The sequence below is a fragment of the Kogia breviceps genome, chromosome 7 (genome assembly GCF_026419965.1).
Source record: "Kogia breviceps isolate mKogBre1 chromosome 7, mKogBre1 haplotype 1, whole genome shotgun sequence".
Classification (NCBI taxonomy): domain Eukaryota; kingdom Metazoa; phylum Chordata; class Mammalia; order Artiodactyla; family Physeteridae; genus Kogia; species Kogia breviceps.
In genome coordinates this window covers 54,094,015-54,115,671 of record NC_081316.1, presented here as the reverse complement: position 1 = coordinate 54,115,671, position 21,657 = coordinate 54,094,015, and the positions used below count along the sequence as shown (strand labels likewise).

At 35.0% G+C, this 21,657-nt stretch overlaps 1 protein-coding gene across 4 annotated transcripts in view; it reads left to right on the top strand.

The window, feature by feature from the left end:
• Positions 1-21,657, top strand: part of TMEM135 (transmembrane protein 135) — a 261,388-nt gene that overhangs the window by 64,389 nt on the left and 175,342 nt on the right. For all 4 annotated transcript variants that reach the window (XM_067038309.1, XM_059068511.2, XM_067038311.1 and 1 more), the window contains exon 4: positions 3,800-3,833. In XM_067038309.1, the coding sequence (XP_066894410.1) occupies positions 3,800-3,833 (34 nt within the window). The remainder of the gene's footprint in view (positions 1-3,799; positions 3,834-21,657) is intronic.

Genomic DNA, 21,657 nt, shown 5'->3' with positions numbered 1-21,657 from the left:
TCTACTGAGATGTTAAGAAAATTTAATTATTTTAATATTTTCCCACAGGAATAGTGATACTCTGATTACAAAGAGTTAGTTCTTACAGCAGTGGTTCTTAATACTTTTTTAGATAGTACCCTTTGATGTGCACACCCACTTATATTTTTCATGCAAGTTTAAAAGATTCACCCCCTTTCCCCATCAAAAAAAAAAGAAAAAAAAAAGAAACTTGTCTGTAGTTTAAAGAAATACTCGACTAACTTTAGACTGCTTATTCACTGAGCTTCACCAGTCTTCTAATCTAGTGATTCTCAGTAGAATGGGAGTATTTGTGTATCAGAGTCTCCTGTGAAGTTTAAAAAGTTATTGTCCTCCTTGGCCCCAGCCCTTCCTCTAGGCCACCTTTTGTTCTAATTGGCATCTCTCCCTTCCTCATCACTGTTGTAGCAGTGTTTTATAATATATAACTTGGTTTCCAGAGAGAATTTCTGCACTAGGAAGGGAGTGACTTGTTTGTCTGCAGACTTAGGCTAGATACAGTCAAGTGTTAAATAAAATTGGTATTTAATTAGCTTATCTATTTCCTATGATACTGAACATCTCTGGAGAAGTGTTAAAATAAATCACTGTTCTGATATTCTAACCTACCAAGTTGACATTGGAATGGAGGTTAAAGACGTACCAGGTAAAGGCACCAAGAAGAGTCTGGCTATGTAATCCAACATATCATGCCCATCACAGGCATTGTCCTCTCATTCTTGAGGCTATTAGCTTTGGGTTGGAATTCAGATAAAGCTGGGAAGGAGGTGATCTTCCTCATTATTTTGGAACGATAAATTGAAACTTGAGACCAGAATATGACATCATCTAATAACGATGCATCCTCAGTTTTTCCCAGTAGTAAGAATGTGTCAAGGCTTTGTTCATCCTTATCACACAGAAGCCTGCTAGGACAGCATATTAAACAAGTCAGTGAATTTTAGAATTGAAAGGTAACCTAGGACTTCCCTGATGGCTCAGTAGTTAAGAATCCACCTGCCAATGCAGGGGACACGGGTTCGAGCCCTGGTCTGGGAAGATCCCACATGCCGCGGAGCAACTAAGCCCGTGCGCCACAACTACTGAGCCTGTGCTCTAGACCCTACGAGCCACAACTACTGAGCCCACGTGCCACAACTACGGAAGCCTGTGCGCCTACAGCCCGTGCTCCGCAACAACAGAAGCCACTGCAATGAGAAGCCCGCGCACCAAAACAAAGAGTAGCCCCCACTCACCTCAACTAGAGAAAAGCCCGTGCGTGCTGCAACAAAGACCCAGTGCAGCCAAAAATAAATAAATAAATAAATAAATAAAAAGGTAACTTAGTAATGTAAAGATTTTCTGCTGTAGAAGCAGTGCATTGGAAAGAACGTGAAACTGGAGTCAGACGAACTTGCTTTTTGCTGCTTTTGTATTTTTAAGGAAACCACTTCTTTGATTCTTGGTTTTCAATAGAGGGGGGACGGTAGTATCTGTGTTACACTTCATAGAACTAGTGAGAGGATAAAATCTGATTTCAAAATATTAATTATACCTTGTAAATTATTAAATTTTATACAAATGTATGACAAACAGATCACGTCTTTGCTTGCTAATAAATTAGTATCATTAATTGGCCCTCGCTCTGTCTGGTGGCTGTCTTTTGTGATTATATTTCTATAATACATGTTTATAATGTGTTCATTTTTATAAAACTGGGTTCCTAGTAACACCTTGCTTAGTAATTTTACCATTTGCTTAGTGTCTATAGATGCCAGGTACTATTATTGCAGGTCTGTGAAAATGTAAAGGTTAACAAGATAATCTTTGCTCAATAAAGGTAAACAGTTATAGATGGAAGCTAGTGATGATTCTGGAGCTGGATTACTGTTAATATTAGAGGCAGAATGAGATTAGTGGAACAAATGTTTTTAAAGATAGCATCATACATTAGTTCACTTCATAATGAAAAGTATTTTCAGGGACTACCACTGAAATTACAGAAATATTTTAATTTTGGTTTTGTAATGAATATTTTTTTTTTCTTCATACGTAACCAGCTGTTGGTAAGAATAGGTATCACTTGAGAAGGATTTACTTTTCTATGCACGTGTGACTCTTGGATGATGATGTTACCCTAACTTTTCTTGATATAATTTATTTAAAATAAGTACTATTAGAACATCTTTGATTTAGAATTTGGTAGGAGCTAATAAGATTGGTAAGGATTAGTGAGAATTTCAATTCATATGTACAAATCATAGAAAAGAAGAGGTGAAAGGGACCTTACAGATCATCTTATCACTGATTCTGAAATTCTTTTTTAGAAGGTCAGTAGACTTGTCTTGTTCTGCTGAGGTGCATTAGGACCTGCTGAAGAGGGACATTGCTGGGGTGGTATGGCCCAGTGGGTATGCCTAGGCCGCCACCTCCTTTCAACCAGGGTGGCCCAATGATATGTTTTATATATTGCTGATAAATGTAAGTTTTTTTCTTTAAATAGTTTTTATGTTTGAAAATATAAGTTAGATAACTAGTTTTGTTCCCTTATTTTTATGACAAAATTACAGGGTACCAGAGAATTAAAGTTAACTGGAACCCTGATTTCCTAACTTCACTTCAGCATTGTTCACTTATACTGCCTCCATATGGCTTTAGTACATTAAAAATCCTATTAAGCCATGTTAAATGATGAGCAATCAAGACTTTATATGACTGGATCTGACATCAAGAAGATTTGATTGATGATGTTAATATCAAGACCTGGCATGATATTTAAGTGAAAGTGATTTGATATTGTCGCTTCTTTTATATATAAAGTAGTAGTTTCTTTGAGTTCTAAAAAAATGTTCATAATTGAAACTCAAATAAGTTTTTATAATTTTCAGAGTTTGTTATTTGAACTCTGCCCTTGAACTCTTAAAACATTAAAGACCTCTTTCTTAGAGGATAGGATATGTTTCATTTATGGTCTCATGTGCAGATAAGTTAAATAAAGTGATTAAGGGCATAACATTGTCCTTATCTTTGAGTTTCTAGATGAATTCTTGTTAGGTGAGAGTAAATGCATTTAGTAAATATGCAGTTTTTCTGTAAAGTGAGGGTTTATAGAACTTTTGTTTGTCCTTTGGCATTAGAGAATTAACTTACTGCCTGACTTTTCACTTAACAATGAAATTAAAACAAGGTGATTTTGTATGATTTGTAATGGCATCTAATGAGCAGTTGCATTGTGTGTGAAACAAATAGAAGATCTGTTTTTTTAAAAATAAATATGCATTTAATTAGAACTGATATGGCCTTGACATTTTTGGCAAGATGAATTTGTTAGGATTCTTCATTAAATTTAGAATTCTCTAGCATAAACATAGAATAATAGCAAATTGTACCTCTCTTCCTATTAATAAATAATAAGGTATTAGTAGCTTAAAAAATTGAAATGTAAATGACATGTAACATTATATTAATTTCAGGTGAACAATATAATAATTAGATATTGGTGTATATTGCAAAATGATTATCACAGTAAGTCTAGTTAACAATTACTAGGCAATAGTAATTTTAAAGAATTTTAATTAACAAGCATTAAACAGAATGTTAAATGACTACAGATTAGAATGACTTGTAGAATATATTTACAGCCAACTATTAGGGTACTGAAAACTTAGATCAGCATAATCTATCCCTTTTCCACAACTTCTGATAATTGTTTTGGTAGATTTCTAAAAAAATTGTAAAGTGATTATTAAGTCAAATTGATGGTTAGTCTCATGCTGTCTCTTCTTAAAATTATTTGCAGGAGAGGGCTGCTCACAATTTATATGGCCAACTTGGTGAGTAATTCTTTTTTTTTGCTTTCAAGGTTTTTCCATGCACTTTTTAACCTTTTTTTGTTTGTTATTTTGAAACAAGGTCCCTTTAAAAAAAAAAAAAGAAAAGAAAGCCTACTTAAATTTGAGAATATTTTCCGTCTCTGTTTTAAAGGTTAGACTTAAATGTTTAAAATAGCTTTGATGCTGTCTGGTTTATTCCTGTCATATATGACTGAATTGCACTTACTTCAGGAGGAAGATGATTCACGGCCCTGTGTCCTTCATGACTCTTTATTCCTTAAAGATTAGATCTTCATCTGTGATAGGGTATATATCTATATCTGTATGTGTCTCTCTATATATCTTGAATTTCATTTCATACTCTGCTTCTATTGCTAACTTCTTGTGGCAAAAAAGATTTAAGGATGAGCTTTTATGATGCACAGTTTTCTTGGAATCAGAATAGCATTCATTCTATCTCTAAATACTGAATATATTTAATAATATAATTAGCTAGGCTTCTAAATTTCTAAGTTTTCAGAATTGAAATTAGTGTTGTCTAGTCTGATATTTACTGTAAATATAAAATCAAGGTTATATGATTTTCATTGTCAAGTTCATATTTTAAAAGCATATTTGTATTAAAACCTTTTAAAGTTGTTTAATAGAATTGATAGGCGACATTGAAAAATTCAACTAAGGAAAGGTGAATTAATTATGTGTTTACCTAAGGATAGGTTTTTGAATTTTGTAACAAGGGAATGTAGTTCAGGGTTGTATTCAGCAACTTATTTCAGTTTTTTTTTTTTTTTTTTTTTTTTGCCGTACGCGGGCCTCTCACTGTTGTGGCCTCCCCCGTTGCAGAGCACAGGCTCCAGACGCGCAGGCTCAACGGCCATGGCTCACAGGCCTAGCCACTGCGGAATGTGGGATCTTCCCGGACCGGGGCACGAACCCGTGTCCCCTGCATTGGCAGGCAGACTCTCAACCACTGCACCACCAGGGAAGCCCCCTTATTTCAGTTTTAAAATATTTAATTTTTGCTCTGTTCTTATCATGTGTCAGTTACTGTGCTATATACTGGAAAGCAAGATGAAGACAGTCCTTGTACTTATGGAGTTTGCTGTCTAGTGGAAAAGTCACAATAGAAATAATGTTTGAAAAGGACTGGAAGATGAATTATAGGGTGCTGTGGAAACCATAATAGTAGCACCAAACTATGCTAGGTGCTGCTTTCCTTTCTGATTTTGTAAAAAACTTAAAAATATTATATCTGCGTACTAGAATAGATTTGAGTTTTAATGCATTTTTTTTCTTTTAGTCATACACATGCTTTTCTATACTACCACATGGTGATACTTTAATACTGAAATACTATATGTATTTACACACTTATCTTAAATTCTAAGTAAATGTCCACAAACTTTTTTTGTGTTGCCTCGTTTAGATTGGAAATTCCTGGAGAGAAGATATTTGATTTTGATTGATATAATCAATGTTGGAAAGTACCCTAAAAATACTGTATTTTTTTTAAGATTAAACTTTTTATTTTGAAATAATCATAGGTTCATATACAGTTGTAAGAAATAATAGAGAGATCTCATGTTACTCTCTACCCAGTTTCCCTTAATAGTATTATTTTATAAAACTGTAGTAGTATCAGAATTAGGATATTTACATTGATATTTACTGTAGTCAAGATAGAGAACATTTCCTTCACAGGGATCCTTCATGCTGCCCTTTTGTAGCTACATTTACTTCCCTCTGACCCTTACCTCCCATTTCTCAACCTCTGGCAACCATTAATTTATTCTTTATTTCTGTAATTCTTTAAATTCTATAATCATTTCAAGAATGATGTATAAATAGAATTATATAGTACATACTATTTGTCATTAGCTGTTTTCACTCAACGTAATTCTCTGGAGATTCAAGTTGTTCAGTATATCAATAGTTCATTCCCTTTTTTTTTAATGTATTGATCTATTTATTTATTTTTGGCTGTGTTGGGTCTTTGTTGCTGTACGCGGGCTTTCTCTAGTTGCAGCGAGCGGGAGCTACTCTTTCGTTGTGGTGTGCAGGCTTCTTACTGTGGTGGCTTCTCTTGTTGTGGAGCATGGGCTCTAGGCGCGTGGGCTTCAGTAGTTGAGGCACACGGGCTTATTTGCTCCGCGGCATGTGGGATCTTCCCGGATCAGGGCTCAAACCCTTGTCCCCTGCCTTGGCAGGTGGATTCTTAACCACTGTGCCACCAGGGGAGCCCAGAACTAGTATTCTTCTTTTTTTTTAACATCTTTATTGGAGTATAACTGTTTTACAATGGTGTGTTAGTTTCTGCTTTACAACAAAGTGAATCAGCCATACACATACATATGTTCCCATATCTCTTCCCTCTTGCGTCTCCCTCCCTCCCACCCTCCCTATCCTACCCCTCCAGGTGGTCACAAAGCACAGAGCTGATGTCCCTGTGCTATGCCTCTGCCTCCCACTACCTATCTATTCCACATTTGGTAGTGTATACATGTCCATGCCACTCTCTCACTTCGTCACAGCCCACCCTTCCCCCTCCCCATATCCTCAAGTCCTTGCCCCAGTAGGTCTGTGTTTTATTCCCATCCTACCACTAATCTCTTCATGACATTTTTTTTTCTTAGATTCCATATATATGTGTTAGCATATGGTATTTGTTTTTCTCCTTCTGACTTACTTCACTCTGTATGACAGACTCCAGGTCTATCCACCTCATTACAAATAACTCAGTTTCATTTCTTTTTATGGCTGAGTAATATTCCATTGTATATATGTGCCACATCTTCTTTATCCATTCATCTGTTGATGGACACTTAGGTTGCTTCCATGTCCTGGCTATTGTAAATAGAGCCTCAATGAACATTTTGGTACATGACTCTTTGAATTATGGTTTTCTCAGGGTATATGCCCAGTAGTGGGATTGCTGGGTCGTATGGTAGTTCTATTTGTAGTTTTTTAAGGAACCTCCATACTGTTCTCCATAGTGGCTGTATCATTTTACATTTCTACCAGCAGTGCAAGAGTGTTCCCTTTTCTCCACACTCTCTCCAGAATTTATTGTTTCTAGAGTTTTTGATGATGGCCATTCTGACCAGTGTGCGATGATATCTCATTGTAGTTTTGATTTGCATTTCTCTAATGATTAATGATGTTGAGCATTCTTTCATGTGTTTGTTGGCAATCTGTATAAGTTCTTTGGAGAAATGTCTATTTAGTTCTTCTGCACATTTTTGGATTGGGTTGCTTGTTTTTTTGTTATTGAGCTGCATGAGTTGCTTATAAATTTTGGGGATTAATCCTTTTTCAGTTGCTTCATTTGCAACTATTTTCTCCCATTCTGAGGGTTGTCTTTTGGTCTTGTTTATGGTATCCTTTGCTGTGCAAAAGCTTTTAAGTTTCATTAGGTCCCATTTGTTGATTTTTGTTTTTATTTCCATTTCTCTAGGAGGTGGGTCAAAAAGGATCTTGCTGTGATTTATGTCATAGAGTGTTCTGCCTATGTTTTCCTCTAAGAGTTTGATAGTGTCTGGCCTTACATTTAGGTCTTTTTTTTTTTTTTGCGGTATGCGGGCCTCTCACTGCTATGGCCTCTCCCGCTGCGGAGCACAGGCTCCGGACGCGCAGGCCCAGCGGCCATGGCTCACGGGCTCAGTCGCTCCGCGGCATGTGGGATCTTCCCGGACCAGGGCACGAACCCGTGACCCCTGCATCGGCAGGCGGATTCTCAACCACTGCGCCACCAGGGAAGCCCCACATTTAGGTCTTTAATAACCCATTTTGAGTTTATTTTTGTGTTTATTTTTGTGTATGGTGCTAGGGAGTGTTCTAATTTCATACTTTTACATGTAGCTGTCCAGTTTTCTCAGTACCACTTATTGAAGAGGCTGTCTTTTCTCCACTGTATATTCTTGCCTCCTTTATCAAAGATAAAGTGACCACATGTGCTTGGGTTTATCTCTGGGCTTTCTATCCTGTTCCATTGATCTGTATTTCTGTTTTTGTGCCAGTACCATAATGTCTTGATTACTGAAGCTTTGTTGTATAGTCTGAAGTCAGGGAGCCTGATTCCTCCAGCTCCATTTTTCATTCTCAAGATTGCTTTGGCTCTTCGGGGTCTTTTGTGTTTCCATTCAAATTGTGCAATTCTTTGTTCTAGTTCTGTAAAAAATGCCAGTGGTAATTTGATAGGGATTGCATTGAATCTGTAGATTGCTTTGGGTAGTAGAGTCATTTTCACAATGTTGATTCTTCCAATCCAAGAACATGGTATATTTCTCCACCTATTTGTATCATCTTTAATTTCTTTCATCAGTGTCTTATAGTTTTCTGCATACATGTCTTTTGTCTCCTTAGGTAGGTTTATTCCTAGATGTTCATTCCTTTCTATTGCTGAGTAGTAAGTATATCATAGTATGGCTGTACTAGTTTATTTAACTATTCACCCACTGAAGAACATCTAACTTGTTTCCAGTTTTTGGCTGTTACAAATAAAACTGCTATAGATATTCTTGTGCAGGTTTTTGTGTGAACATGAGTTTTTATTTCTCTGGGATAAATGCCCAGGCGTGTAGTTGCCAGGTTGTATGGTAGTTGAAAGTTTAGTTTTTAAAGAAACTGTTAAACTGTTTTCCAGAGTGGCTGTACTATGTTATTTTGATAGTGTTCCCAATTTAGAATAAACCTTTGAATCTCTCGATCTTTCTAAACGGGAAACTTTCTGTGTTAACTTAACATTAACATTTGTCTGTTAAGTAGATTTGTACTTTGTATGTCCAGATTAATAAATTTCAGTATTAGACAAGTTTTTCAGAAAGTGCAAAATATGAATTGGTCTTTTATCTTTTGTCAGCCAGGGTCTGTAATTTAAAAATTTAATGAGATCAAAGGCTTCTAAACGTGGATTTTTGACTATGTCCAAAGGAAATGAATTTGTACATGATACATTATGGATACTAATGATAGTCTTAGTATCTTCATCGTCCCTTCCTCTGAATAGAGCCTTTTATTTGTACTATTGCTGTATAACTATTACTTAACTAAGAGGGTGGTTAGTGCAGAATAGATAAGAAACACTTTCAGAGACTGATTTTAACCTTAAGAAATAACTTTGTTCTGTAACTCTATTATGTTGCTCACTAGACTAAGTTGAGATTGTTGGCTTATTTTAACATCAACGACAAAATTTCTAAATGTTGGGAGGTTTTATTTTAAGAAAATTATTCATTGTATTTAGGTATGTGTTTCTGATTTGGAAAGTAGAGAAAAACATGAAGAAGAAAGTAAAAATCATATGTAGTTTTACTGTGTAGTAATTAGTAACGTTTTAGTGTTTATTTCTTTTAGTATTTATTTCTTTGTTCCCTTCCCTTTCCTCCAGTGTACCTATATAAATACACAAACATAGATGCACATTCAGATTACACATTATATACTCATTAAAAAAATTGGGGGCATACTGTTTTGTGACATCTTTTGTTACTGTGCCATATAGTTTTGATTGCTCATGGTATTAAATAATCATTTTCTGAGGGTGTAATCCTACCTTTTCACATACTTCTTGGTTATATTTTCATTATATTGGGTTGGTTTTATACATATACACATATATACAGTCCTACTCAAAATGTTGGGTGACAGTAAAATACTCTTTGGTTAGTAATAATATCATTTTGTTAGTTTTGGCTGTGACAGTTACCCACTCCTTATTTTGATCAGGAAATTTCAAAGGCATTGCCATGCCAGTACCTGATAGAAAAATATGCAAAACTGGATTTGTATTATTTTTATCATCTTTGTCTTTATTTTTATCAGTGAACACTTATTGAGTGCAGAGCACTTTGCTATGTATTTGGACACAAATATAACCATTATTCTGTCCTTGAAATTAATTTAGTTGAGGGAACAAGGTATATCTAGATCTAGATTTAAAATGAATAGGTAATAAATAGGGCAAGATAGTGTATTCATGTCAAATATATGATTAGACAGTACAGTCTTTAGAACTGTAGAAAAGGAAGTTAGTTATCTTTGGGCTGGGGAAATCAGAGAAGGTTTTATGAATTACATGGGACCTGAACCTTGAAGAAAGGAGAGGAATTGGAGGTAGCTCCATCTTAGAGATGTGTCACTGGTGATCACAGGACAAAATTGTTGCCTTTCCAAGGATTGCCAAATTGAGGCCAAGGTTTAGGAACAAAAAAATGAATAAGCAACATTTGCTGAGTATCTGCTCTGTTAGACACTGTTGGTGAAACTGGGGTTACCAGAATAAACAGGGTATAGTACCTGCTTCCGAGGACCTTATATTTTATTGAGGGAGAGAGATGTAAGCCTCATCTCTGTTTTTCAGCATTGATAGTTGTCTCAAAACAGAAAACAGGACAGTGTTTATACTATGTAGTTGTGAATATAAATTTTGCTAATGCTCTGTTTATGTTAGTGTTGTAGGGGGCAGGTAGAGAGCTACATACTCTAAATAAGGGATATCTCTATTAATGCTTTTGTTATTATAAGATCTTCCCTTGGGCTACTCTTATTTCTTCATGATATATGTCAGGAAGCCCTGATAAGTCTCAGTTATTAGACCTAAGTAATTTATAGCCTTAGCTATAAATGTCATAAATTATAATTAAACTAGCAGTTTTAAAGATTACAAAGTCTTACAATTTAATATAATTTAATTAATACCCATGTGAAAATGTCATTGATTTCTTGTTCTATGTTAGCAAATTTTAGAAAGAAAAGTGTACAATTTTAAAAATTGTTTAATTTTTTTAGATTTTTAGCATTGTTAGAGAATTAGTTATTAAAGGGCAAAATGTATAAAAGGTACACAGAAAAGGTATGAAATAAAGAATTAAATATTTTATCTGGCATTTGCCCAAAATATGGCTAGAAGATGATGGAAGTGTTTTCCTGGGGCTAATATGCCAGAGCCAATTACCCACGAGAACATAAGCTGCTAGCATTCAACTTTGCCACAGTATGATTTAAAGGAGAATACGTAAAAGTTTGCATTTACATGATTTTCCTTTATTTTGTTGGTTGTGACAATGACTGAGGATTCCAGTTTTTCAAAATTTATCATTTGCTGCTAATAGTTATTTAGGATGTGATGTCAAGTTCTAGTTCAATTCTGTTTCATTTAATTATAATTTATGACATTAAAAAATCTTTCTATGTTAACTCCCTTTGAAAACTTCTCTCTGCAGTTTGCTTTATGCCACCAAGCATTCAACAATGCATGCATTTTAAAATTGTAAACATATACCTACAGGCTTGTCTCTAGCATTTGTTTTTTAATTTTGAACATGCAGTGTCTTTGATTAAAACATCTGTATTTGATTTTTCAAATATAAGGTTTGAAAATGTTGATTCATAAGTTTTCTTGTAAGACCATTTCAATTTAATTAGATCCAGCATGTATTGATTATATATCAGCTATGCTAGGCACATGAGTATACAAAAGAAATACAAAACGGATTGTAAGCTAGTTGGAGAAATTTGACAGATGAACTCGAAAAATAATAAACTGAAAGTATTAAATTCAAAAAATTATTATAAACACTTTCTCTTAAATTGCTCCCCAAGCCTTCCTTTTGCAGCAAATGACATCAACCATCCATCCAGTTGCTCAGACCAGAAACTTAGGAGTTTTAACTCTTTTCTTCACCTTATACTTGGTCCAATCCATTGTAAAATCTTATTCTACTTCAAAAGTATACTCTGGATCTTACAGTGACTCATTACCTACACAGTTATAACCAGAATCTGAGCCCTAACATCTCTTGCCTGAGCTGTCTGAATAGCCTGAATGGTTTACATCTTCCCACTCCTCTTATATAGTCTGTTTTCCACATAGCAGTCAGAGTCATTGGGAATTTGATCTTCTGCTTAAAATTCAGAAAAGCCTTCCCATCCCACTTCTCACTACACCCCGGATACAATTAAATGCCTCACAAGACTGCTACCTCTCTGACTTCATCTACTTTCTTCTCATTCTTTACACTGGATTTCTTTTTGTCTGTAGACTACTTGAAGCTTATTAGTCCTTTACAGCCTTACCACTTGCTTTTTGTTTGTTTTTTTGCTCGGAAATCTTTTTCCCTAGGTTTTTCTTGGCTAGTATCTTCTTATATGGTTCTTAACCCATTGTTACATCCTGAGAGAGGCCTTCCTTTACTATCATAGTTAAAGCAGCTTCACCTCACCTCTCTAACTCGTAATCTTTTTCATGGCACATATAAGTAAATTAAATTTTAAATTTTAAAATTAAATTTTCTTATTTGTTGTCATTCTTCCCTCACTGTATATAAGCTGCTTAAGGGCAAGAATTCTTGCTTATTCACTGACATCCCTAGTACCTACAAACAGTGTTTAGAATATATGCTCAATGAATAATTTTTGAATGAATGGAGATTGAAAGCAAATACTCTAGAAAATGGCAAAGATGAGAGAGAATGACCCTTCTCTTCTAAGTTGGTGAACATAATACCTGTGCTTCTTCTTTCCCCACCCCCTTTCATTAGCCTTGAGACCCAAGTTCTTTAAGCCAACCAAATGACGTTGTTTTCCCAAAGGAAGGTAAACAAAAGTGGATCTTTCCTCAGCTCAGTTCCTGAGCTAGTAGATTCCTTTGTTGGATGCTTTTTTTTTTTAAACAAGTACCAGAATTAGGGATGCTATTCCTCTTTCTGTTCTTACTCTGATTCTTTGAGTCACATTGAGGAATGTGCTTCTGGTACCCAATATAACATTGGGCAATGTTGAGCTCTTATCTTCATTTGGTAGAAGCTGAGATACTTTGTTATCCAATGTGAATAGATTCTTGAAAGTTGCCATGGCCTACTTGATCACAAAGACAGACACGGAGCCTGAAAAGGGGAATTATTAGAGACTCCCTCTTATTTTCTTTTACTGGACAATTTAATACTGCGTTTTGAAGATCTGTCCATATTGTATTTACTTTGAACTTGACAGCATGTTCTCGAGACCTATGTGTGTTGCTTTATATCCTTCCACTGCATTGCTCTGACTGCTGCATAGTGTGCCAGAATATCCATCCCCTATATATACCTTATAATAGCTTTATTGAGATATAAATCACATACAATAAAATTTACCCCTTTGGAATTTACATTCCAGTGGTTTTTAGTACATTCACAGAGTTGTGCAACCATTACCACCATCTAGTTCATCTACTACATTTTACTTGTTCATTCTTCCAGTGATGGATATCCAGATTGCTTCCAGCTCCTCAATAGCACAATCAATATGGTGATAGTCATCTTTGTACATGACTATATTGTGAATTTCTCTGGATGTGCATGCATAAAGGCTAAGAAGATGGATTTTTAGATCCGATACTTTCTGGTAAAAGGACAGAATGGCTCAGAACGTGAGAAAATATCATTATTCTAGTAGTTCATTTGGAGGTAGATTTATTGGTACTTTAGGAAATAATTTTATCTTGTGCTTCTTTGTCCTGTGTTTCTTTTTCAATGATTTGATTACTCATCCTAAGGATTTTAGGGTTGGAGGCTGACTTTGAAGCTAGTAGGTACTCTGCTCTAAGTGGATTGAAGGACCACTACAGGGTCAATTAGGCCAAAGGAAAAAAGGGTGCAGTTTTTCTTTAGGCATGAGTTTTTATCATAACTACTCTTTATACACCTTTATTTTCTATTTGCCTTGTGAAGATAATATAAAAATATATCAAAAAATTGAAAGAGGCAAATGTAAATCATTAAAGAAAGAGCAGATGTGAGGAAGGAGAATTTTACAAAGGAATATAATAAAAGAGACAAAGGAAGGCAGTGTGTAAGAGAAGAGAATGCAAAATAAGAAACAAATCATATAATAAACATTTGGCTTTTGTTGACACCTCAAGGGTGATGGGGCTCCTCTACTGCTGGGTGCACGTGGTCTGTACTAACACCCCTGGTGGGGGGTAGGGGAGCCCAGGCCTAGTTTCAGCTGGTGGGGATGAAGGTCCCAACTCTCTCCTTGGTCTTCCGTGACTCCTCCCCATTGGGGCTGTTCGGGTGCCTTGTTACAGCCTTGTGAGGGTGGAAGTCTAGGCTGTCCACTTGGCCGTTGTGATGGGGGTTGGGCCACAGTTTTTTCTGAGGTGTTTGGCTGGAGTCGAATGGTTATTGTCTGTTTTCATAGGCTGCTCTTTGGCTGGTCCTTTAGGAAGACAGAAGCATTGCCTACAGTGCCTAGTAGCATTTCTGGCTTGCAGGTTTCATTAACTCTAAGCCTGGGATATTCAAGGCAGAGAGAAAACCTAGGTACTTACCACTATGTCATTCTTTGGATTGCAAGGTCTCTAGATGGTCTGCTGCCTTCTTTCCACCTTTCAGTCTTTAAATATTTGTTTTATATATATAGTGTCCAGGGTTTTTGGTTGTAATTAATGGAGGAATAGGGAAAATATGTATACCTGATCTTCCCAGAAGCGGAAGTCCTTCTTCACATATAATTTTTGTATATGAGTCAGAAATAATCAAGTTCACAAGGGAACAAGGCACCAAGATCAAGATCTGGCAGAAACAGTAAACAACAGAAGCAGACCTATAGAGACTTCGTGTATTGGAATTATCTGGAAATGTAAAAACAAGTGTGTTTAAATGTTTAACATAAATGACGACTTCTGATTCAGGCCAAATTAGAATAACAGGGAACAGATTTACTCTTCTGCCCGAAACAACAAAAATCCAGACAAAATAAATGAAACAACAGTTTTCAAGACATTGTACATTAATCAGTGAAGGACTGTGATCCGTGAAAGATTAGAAGCTAGTGAGATGAGCCCTGTGATTGCTTGGCTTACTACCTGGAGGGCATTTCTGGGCCACAGAGCAAGGTTGTTGAACTGAGGCAGAGCCTGGCTATATCCCAGAGTTCACAAGGCATAGCTAGGAGTCAAGGAGACCAGAGTTTGCATGTAGTGGAGGAGAAAGGTAGAGAACTCCAGAGGGGTACAGAGGGTCCCAGTGAGTACTCAACTCAGTTTTCATCAGTGAATGAATGAGAGGAAGCTACCTGAGGCTGGGGAAAGAACCAGAAAAACCCATTAGAGGAAAAATCCTCTGAGCTCATGCAGAGCTAGGAATAGTTGCTGTTCCTACTTGAGAGTAGAAAACTTCATAATTCACAGGGCATTGGGAAGACTGCTTAGAAGGATTTTACCTCAATGTGGGGCATAAGTTAGTCCTACACTAAACACTGCTCTGGCCCCAAATTGGAAAAAAAAAAAAAAAAAAAAAAGCAAGGCATGAAAGGATCTGATCCCAAAACAAACCTAATCTAAATAAAATTTATGGGAGTACAAAAATATACAGCACCCAATAAGGTAAAATTTATAATGTCTGTCATACAATAAAATATTACTAGGCATGAAAAGGGTCAGGAAATATGAGCCATAATGATGAGAAAAACCAATCATTTGAAATCAATGCAGAAGTGATACCTGTGATAGAATTAGTAGACAGGGACATCAAAACAATAATATTTATGGTATTTCATATACTCAGAAAGCTAGGAGAAATATTGAACATGTTTAATAGAGATATGGAAGATATTTTAAAACCAGAGTTAACTTTTAGAGATGAAAGCTGTAAAATATGAGTGAAAAATACACAGGATAGGATTGATGGCATGTCAGACCTTGCAGAAGAAAAGATTAGTGAACCCAAAGGCATAGTAATAGAAACTATCAATGAAACATCAAGGGAAAATAAAAAATATGGACAGAATATTAGTGATCTAATAGGACAACTGGAATTGGCCCAATATGCATACAATTGGAGTCTAAAAGTGAGAGAGAGAGAGAGAGAGAGAGAGAGCTAGAGAGAGGGTCAGGAAAAGCATCTGGAGAAATAATGACTCAAAATGTCCCAAACTTGATGAAACCTCTAAACACTGTCATCCAAGAACATAAACAATCCTCAAGCACAAGGAACATGATGGAAATTAATCATATAATAGTCAATTAAACCAATGAGAAAGAGAAAATCTTAAAAGCAGCGAGAGAAAAGAGAAACATTTCATAGAAATGATTAGAGATTAATGACGACAGCAAATTTATCATTGGGAACAGTACATATCAGAAGACAGTTAAGCAGCATCTTTAAAGTAATGAAAAAAAAACCCTGTCTATGTAGAATTGTATACCTGGCAAAATATCTTTAAAAAACAAAAGCAAAGTAAAGACTTTTTCAGATATACAAAAGCTGAAAGAATTCATCACCAGCAGACCTGTACTAGAGGAAATGTTAAAGTTTGTCAAGAAGTTTTCAGGGAAATAATAGTGGTTGGAAATCTAGGTCTATGCAAAGAAATGAAGAGCACTGGAAATGGTAACTATCTGCGTAGAATAAAAGATACTTTTCTTATATATCCCCCTTTAAAAGTGTAATTGACTGTAAAAATAATAGCAGTATAGTTTGTGAGGGTTATAACATATGTAAAAGTAAAGTGTTTAACAACATTAATACAGAGTTCAAGAGGGAAGAAATGGAAATGTAATGTCAGATTTTTATACTGTATGGGACATTGTGAAAATCACTTGAAGGTAGACTGATAATTTTAAGATGTGTACTGTAAATCTCAGATCAACTCAACTATATGTAATCTACAAGAAGACCCTTTAAAAGTAAAGGGACAAATAAATTTAAAGTAAAACAGGTTAAAAGTAAAAGGTTTGACAAAAGGTGTATTGTGCTCACTCTAATTAGAAGTAAGCTGGAGTGGTTATATTAACATAGGACATAGTAGATTTCAGAGCAGAGCATATTACCAGAGAAAAAGAGGGTAATTTCATAACAGTAAAGGGGTAAGTGAATTAAGAGGATATAATATTTCTAAATGTTTATGCATGTAATAACAGAGCTTCAAAATAAATAAAGCAAAAACTGACAGAACTGCAATGAGAAATACACAAATTCACAATTACACTTGGAGATTACAGCATCCTTCTCTCAATACTTGATATAGAATGTAAAAAGAAGATCATTAAGGATACAGAAGGCTTGAATAACACTATTAACTAACTTGACATCATTGACCTTTACAGAGTATTCTACACAACAGTATGGAGTGAAAATTATTTTCAAGTGTCATCAAAATTTACCATATTCTGGGCTACAAAACAAGTCTCAAAGGATTCAGGTCATATCATATAATTTATTGTTTGGTTTCAGTGGAATTAAGTTAGAACCAAAAGGTATCTGGAAAATCCCCCGATATTTGAAAACTCACGTACTTCAGAAGATATCAAAAGTGAAGCTAGAAAGTGTTTTGAACTGAGTGAAAAAGCAAACATAACATATCAAAATTTGTGAGATAATATTTACTGCCTACTTAGAAGGACATTTATAGCACGAAATACCTGTTTAGAAAAATAAAGGACTTAAGTCAATGACTTTAGTTTCCAATTAAGAAACTAGAAAAGGAAAAGCAGTTAAACCCAAAGTAAGCTCAAGTAAAGCAATAATAAATATTGGAGTGGAAATAAGTGAAAAAAATATTAAAACCAAAGAAAAAAATCAACATACCCTAAGCTAGTTCTTTGAGAAAATGAATAAAAATAAGCCTCTAAGCCAGACAGATGAGGAAGAAAAAAGATACAAATTACCAATATCAGGAATGAGAGAGGTGATATCATTATAGATTATACGGGTAGTAAAAGTACGGTAATGTGGTATTTCGAACAAGTTTACGTCCATATATTTTACAACTTAGGTGAAATGGTTATATTTCTTAAAAGATACAGACCACCAAAACTGACTCAAGAAGAAATATGTAACCTGATCAGCTCTGTATTTACTAAAGAAATAGGATTCATAATTAAAAACCTTTTCCTAAAGAAAATTCCATGCCTTGGTAGCTTCACTGGTGAGTTTTAATAAATACTTAAAGAAGTAATTCTAGTTCTACTTATTCCACTCAAACTGTATCAGAAAGTTGAAGAGAAGCAATCACTTCCATATTCATTCTCTGAGGCCAGCAGAATTTTGATACCAAAACAAGACAAAGACATTACAAGAAAAGGAAACTGCATACTCAGAATCCTTCATGAATTTAGATATAATATTCTTAACAAAATTTTAGCAGATCAATCCAATATTACATTAAAAGAATAATATCATGACCTAGTGAGGTTTAGCCAAGGAATTCAAGTTTAGCTTAACATTCAGAAGTCAATTAATGTAATTGACTTATTAATAGATTAAAAATAAAATCATCTCAATAGAGTCAGAATAAACTTTTGATAAAATTCAACATTCATTTCTCATTAAAATTCTCATAAAACTAGATTAGTAGTTTTCAGTCAGGAGAAGTGATTTTGTACCCCAGGAGTGATTGATATTGGCAATATATGGAGATATTCTTGATTCTCTTGACTGGGTGCGTACTACTGGCACTCATCAATTTGAATCCTGGTTTACTGCTTACTACCTTTTGTCTCAGTTTCCTCATCTGTCAAATGAAATAATCAGTATATTATTTTTTTGGTGATTATTATGAAGATTAATTAATGTAGTCCAAGAGGAATAAGAAGCCCTTAAACCTAATATTTCTTTACTGTGATAATCATTCTAATAAATAAGTAATTTAAAGAAATATTTGATTGCACATCGAGCTCTATTTTTGACTGCTTTTTAAGATGTGTGTGTGTGTGTGTTTATGTTATGATAAAATGGGTAACTAATTATGGATACATTTTAAAATTACAGACATTGTTCCAAAAAGGAAATAATATCTGGGTTATTAGCATTGCATAGTTTTTTTTTGTTTGTTTGATTTTTGTTTTATTTATTTATTTTTTATTATATTTTAATTTTGGCTGTGTTGGGTCTTCATTGTTGTGTGTGGGCTTTATCTAGTTGTGGCAGGTGGGGGCTACTCTTCATTGGAGTGCATGGGCTTCTTATTGTGGTGGCTTCTCTTGTTACGGAGCACAGGCTCTAGGCACGCAGGATTCAGGAGTTGTGGCACATAGGCTCAGTAGTTGTGGCACACGGGCTTAGTTGCTCCGTGGCATGTGAGATCTTCCCGGACCAGGGCTCAAACCCATGTGCCCTGCACTGGCAGCGGATTCTTAACCATTGCACCACCAGGGAAGTGCTGCATAGTCATTTTCATAATGTGTGATTAGTTTCCCAAAATGCTTGCCTGAAAGCTGATGTGAAGATAGGTTCTGGGACCTGGACCTGCCATAGATGCCTTATTTACTTGAATCTAGGTATTCACCTTTCTAGTTCTGTATTCTTTTACTAAATCTATAGTATACAAGTCATTGTTAATGAAGTCTGGAACCATAGCTGTCCTTAACATGGCTATTGAGTGTATGCAAATCAGTGCTGGGAAGCGACACTTCCAGCAAGGAAGAAGAAAGAAGAAATGCTGAATTTATTTTTTCCCTTCTCTCTGCTTTCCTTAGATAAGCCAAGAAATATTTGTTGAGGGTATATATATTTTTTGGTCATGAATTTAAAGGGAAATAATGAATGCAGTGTAATTTTTTTAAACCTTTCAGATATTTCATATATGGGTTTACAGTATTTTTTTTTTTTTTTCCTCTTAAAGAAGCTCTTCAGAGTCTGGGATTTTGTCTTCTACGTCTGTCTTTATAATTTCCTGCAGGAATAATGAGAATGCTTTGTATTTAATGAATAATACCTGCATAGTGTCATGTTTATTGCTTTAATAAATGCTTTTCCCATACTTTTTGCATTTAACATACTGAAACCACTCTGTTAAATAGGCATGATAGCTTTTATTATACCATTTATATATTATGAGAACAGAGTTTGGAAGGATACGTGACTTCTGATCTCATATTGATGATATATGATAAGGTAATATTGAAAAGTCAGGTTTTAGCTGGGTTTAGTGCTTTTTCTAGGCTACTATATCCTACCTAAATGTTGTTGGTTGGTGACATTTAAGAACCTAGACTTTTTAAATGGGTATTAAAAACAATCCTTAAATGTGGCAACAGTTGCAGTACAGAGCATGATTGTTTTCATTTATGGTCTTTTAATTAAGGTTAAATCTGGAGGTCTGGAATGTAATGGCTGTATTTTTAAAAATTTAGCACTGCTGTGACAGCTTTAGACAGTAGCATGGGACATTAACTCAATACACTTCTGTGTTAAATCATTTTGTATCACTTTGTCAAGAGGTGAGCATTAATTGTATTTCTAGGAATTAAATTATTCAAGTGTGTTGCATTTTAAAATCAAAGGAAAAATAAATTACTTAGTTCAGTGGTCCCCAACCATTTTGGCCCCAGGGACTGTTTTTTTCATGGAAGACAATTTTTCCACAGAAGGGGGTGCTGGTTCAGGTGGTAATGCGAGTGATGGGGAGCGATGGGGAGCGGCAGATGAAGCTTTGCTCTCTCACCCACCGCTCACATCCTGCATCTGTGGCCCGGGGATTGGGAACCCTTGATTTAGTTTATATTCATTTAGCCAACAATTTAAGTCCTGAAAAAAAATTCTTTTACTACTTTACTAAATTTTGTAGCTCCTTGGTCATCTAACAGTATTCCACTGGGTTTTTACGATTTTCATATGTTTCTTGCATTTTCATATCCAAATGTATGATCTAATGTAATATTTGGTAGTTTTTAAAAACAAGCAAATAACTATGACTTTTATAGTGTGGCATTTATCATGCACGTTCCTATTGTGAGATACAAATTTAATTAGAAGGCTAAATATCATCTTTTAATCATCTATATAAAATTATTAAAATGCTTAAGTCATTCTTAAAGAAAATGTAAATGTAAGGAGTAAAAACGCATTTACTAATTAAGGGTTTAAATACCTTAATTTTAAAATAATGGATTATATGTTAAATTTTTTGGAGGAAAAGATGTAGATTTTTGCATCATTTGTGAAAATATATGACTGAATGGCATGTGATCAAAGGGGTCTGTGATTGTTTTTTTCTACCAGTAAATCTTGTACCATTTCGTGGTACTTCTTAGCAACTTTTGTAAACATAACATGGGCTTATTAAACTAACAGTTAATTGTATTGCTTGTCAGAAATGATACATTGTTTGAGAAATTACATTTAGATGTATCCTACAATGTATATATTCTGGAATTTTTTGCAGTCTGACATAAGATACACTGTAATTGGTTCAATAAATTGAGCAGTACAATGAAGAAATTTAAGATATATAAATGGGTTTAATGTGTAGGAGAAAAGTGGCTCATTTGGAATATGTCTCTAAGGCATGCCCTTCATGCCTCTAATAACAATTAGCAAAGCAGAGGATGAAAAGTCCTGGCCCAACTTGTAAATGCCATTTGGTGAAAGACAGTGGACTTGTTATTTTCATTTTGCTGAAAAAGTTACAGGAGGCAGGTAAGGGCTACTTTTACTAAAACTTGATCTTGTATTTGTGAAGTATTTAAGGAAAAATAGAAAAGAAAAAGGAAAAAAGTGAAAAGGAAAGAAAAAGGCTCTAAAATGTACTTTGACCACACAGACCTGAATCTTTCAGGTCTGGCATTTATTATTTTACCTCTGCAGTTATTTTGTTGTTGTTGTTAGGTGGTTAATACGAATAGAAGTTTAATAAAGATATTTTAAAGATTTAGCTCTATTCCATAAAATCGGCACTTGTAACAGGATCTGGTTTATTGTAGCTGTTAGTGTTAAGTTGACTTTCTGTCCCTGTAACTATGGCAGCAACCTGGTACAGGTTAAGAGACAGAAAACATGGAAGAGTAGAAAGCAAACTGGTATGGAATCTGGAGACTTAAACCCTGGGATCAGTGGTTTCACCA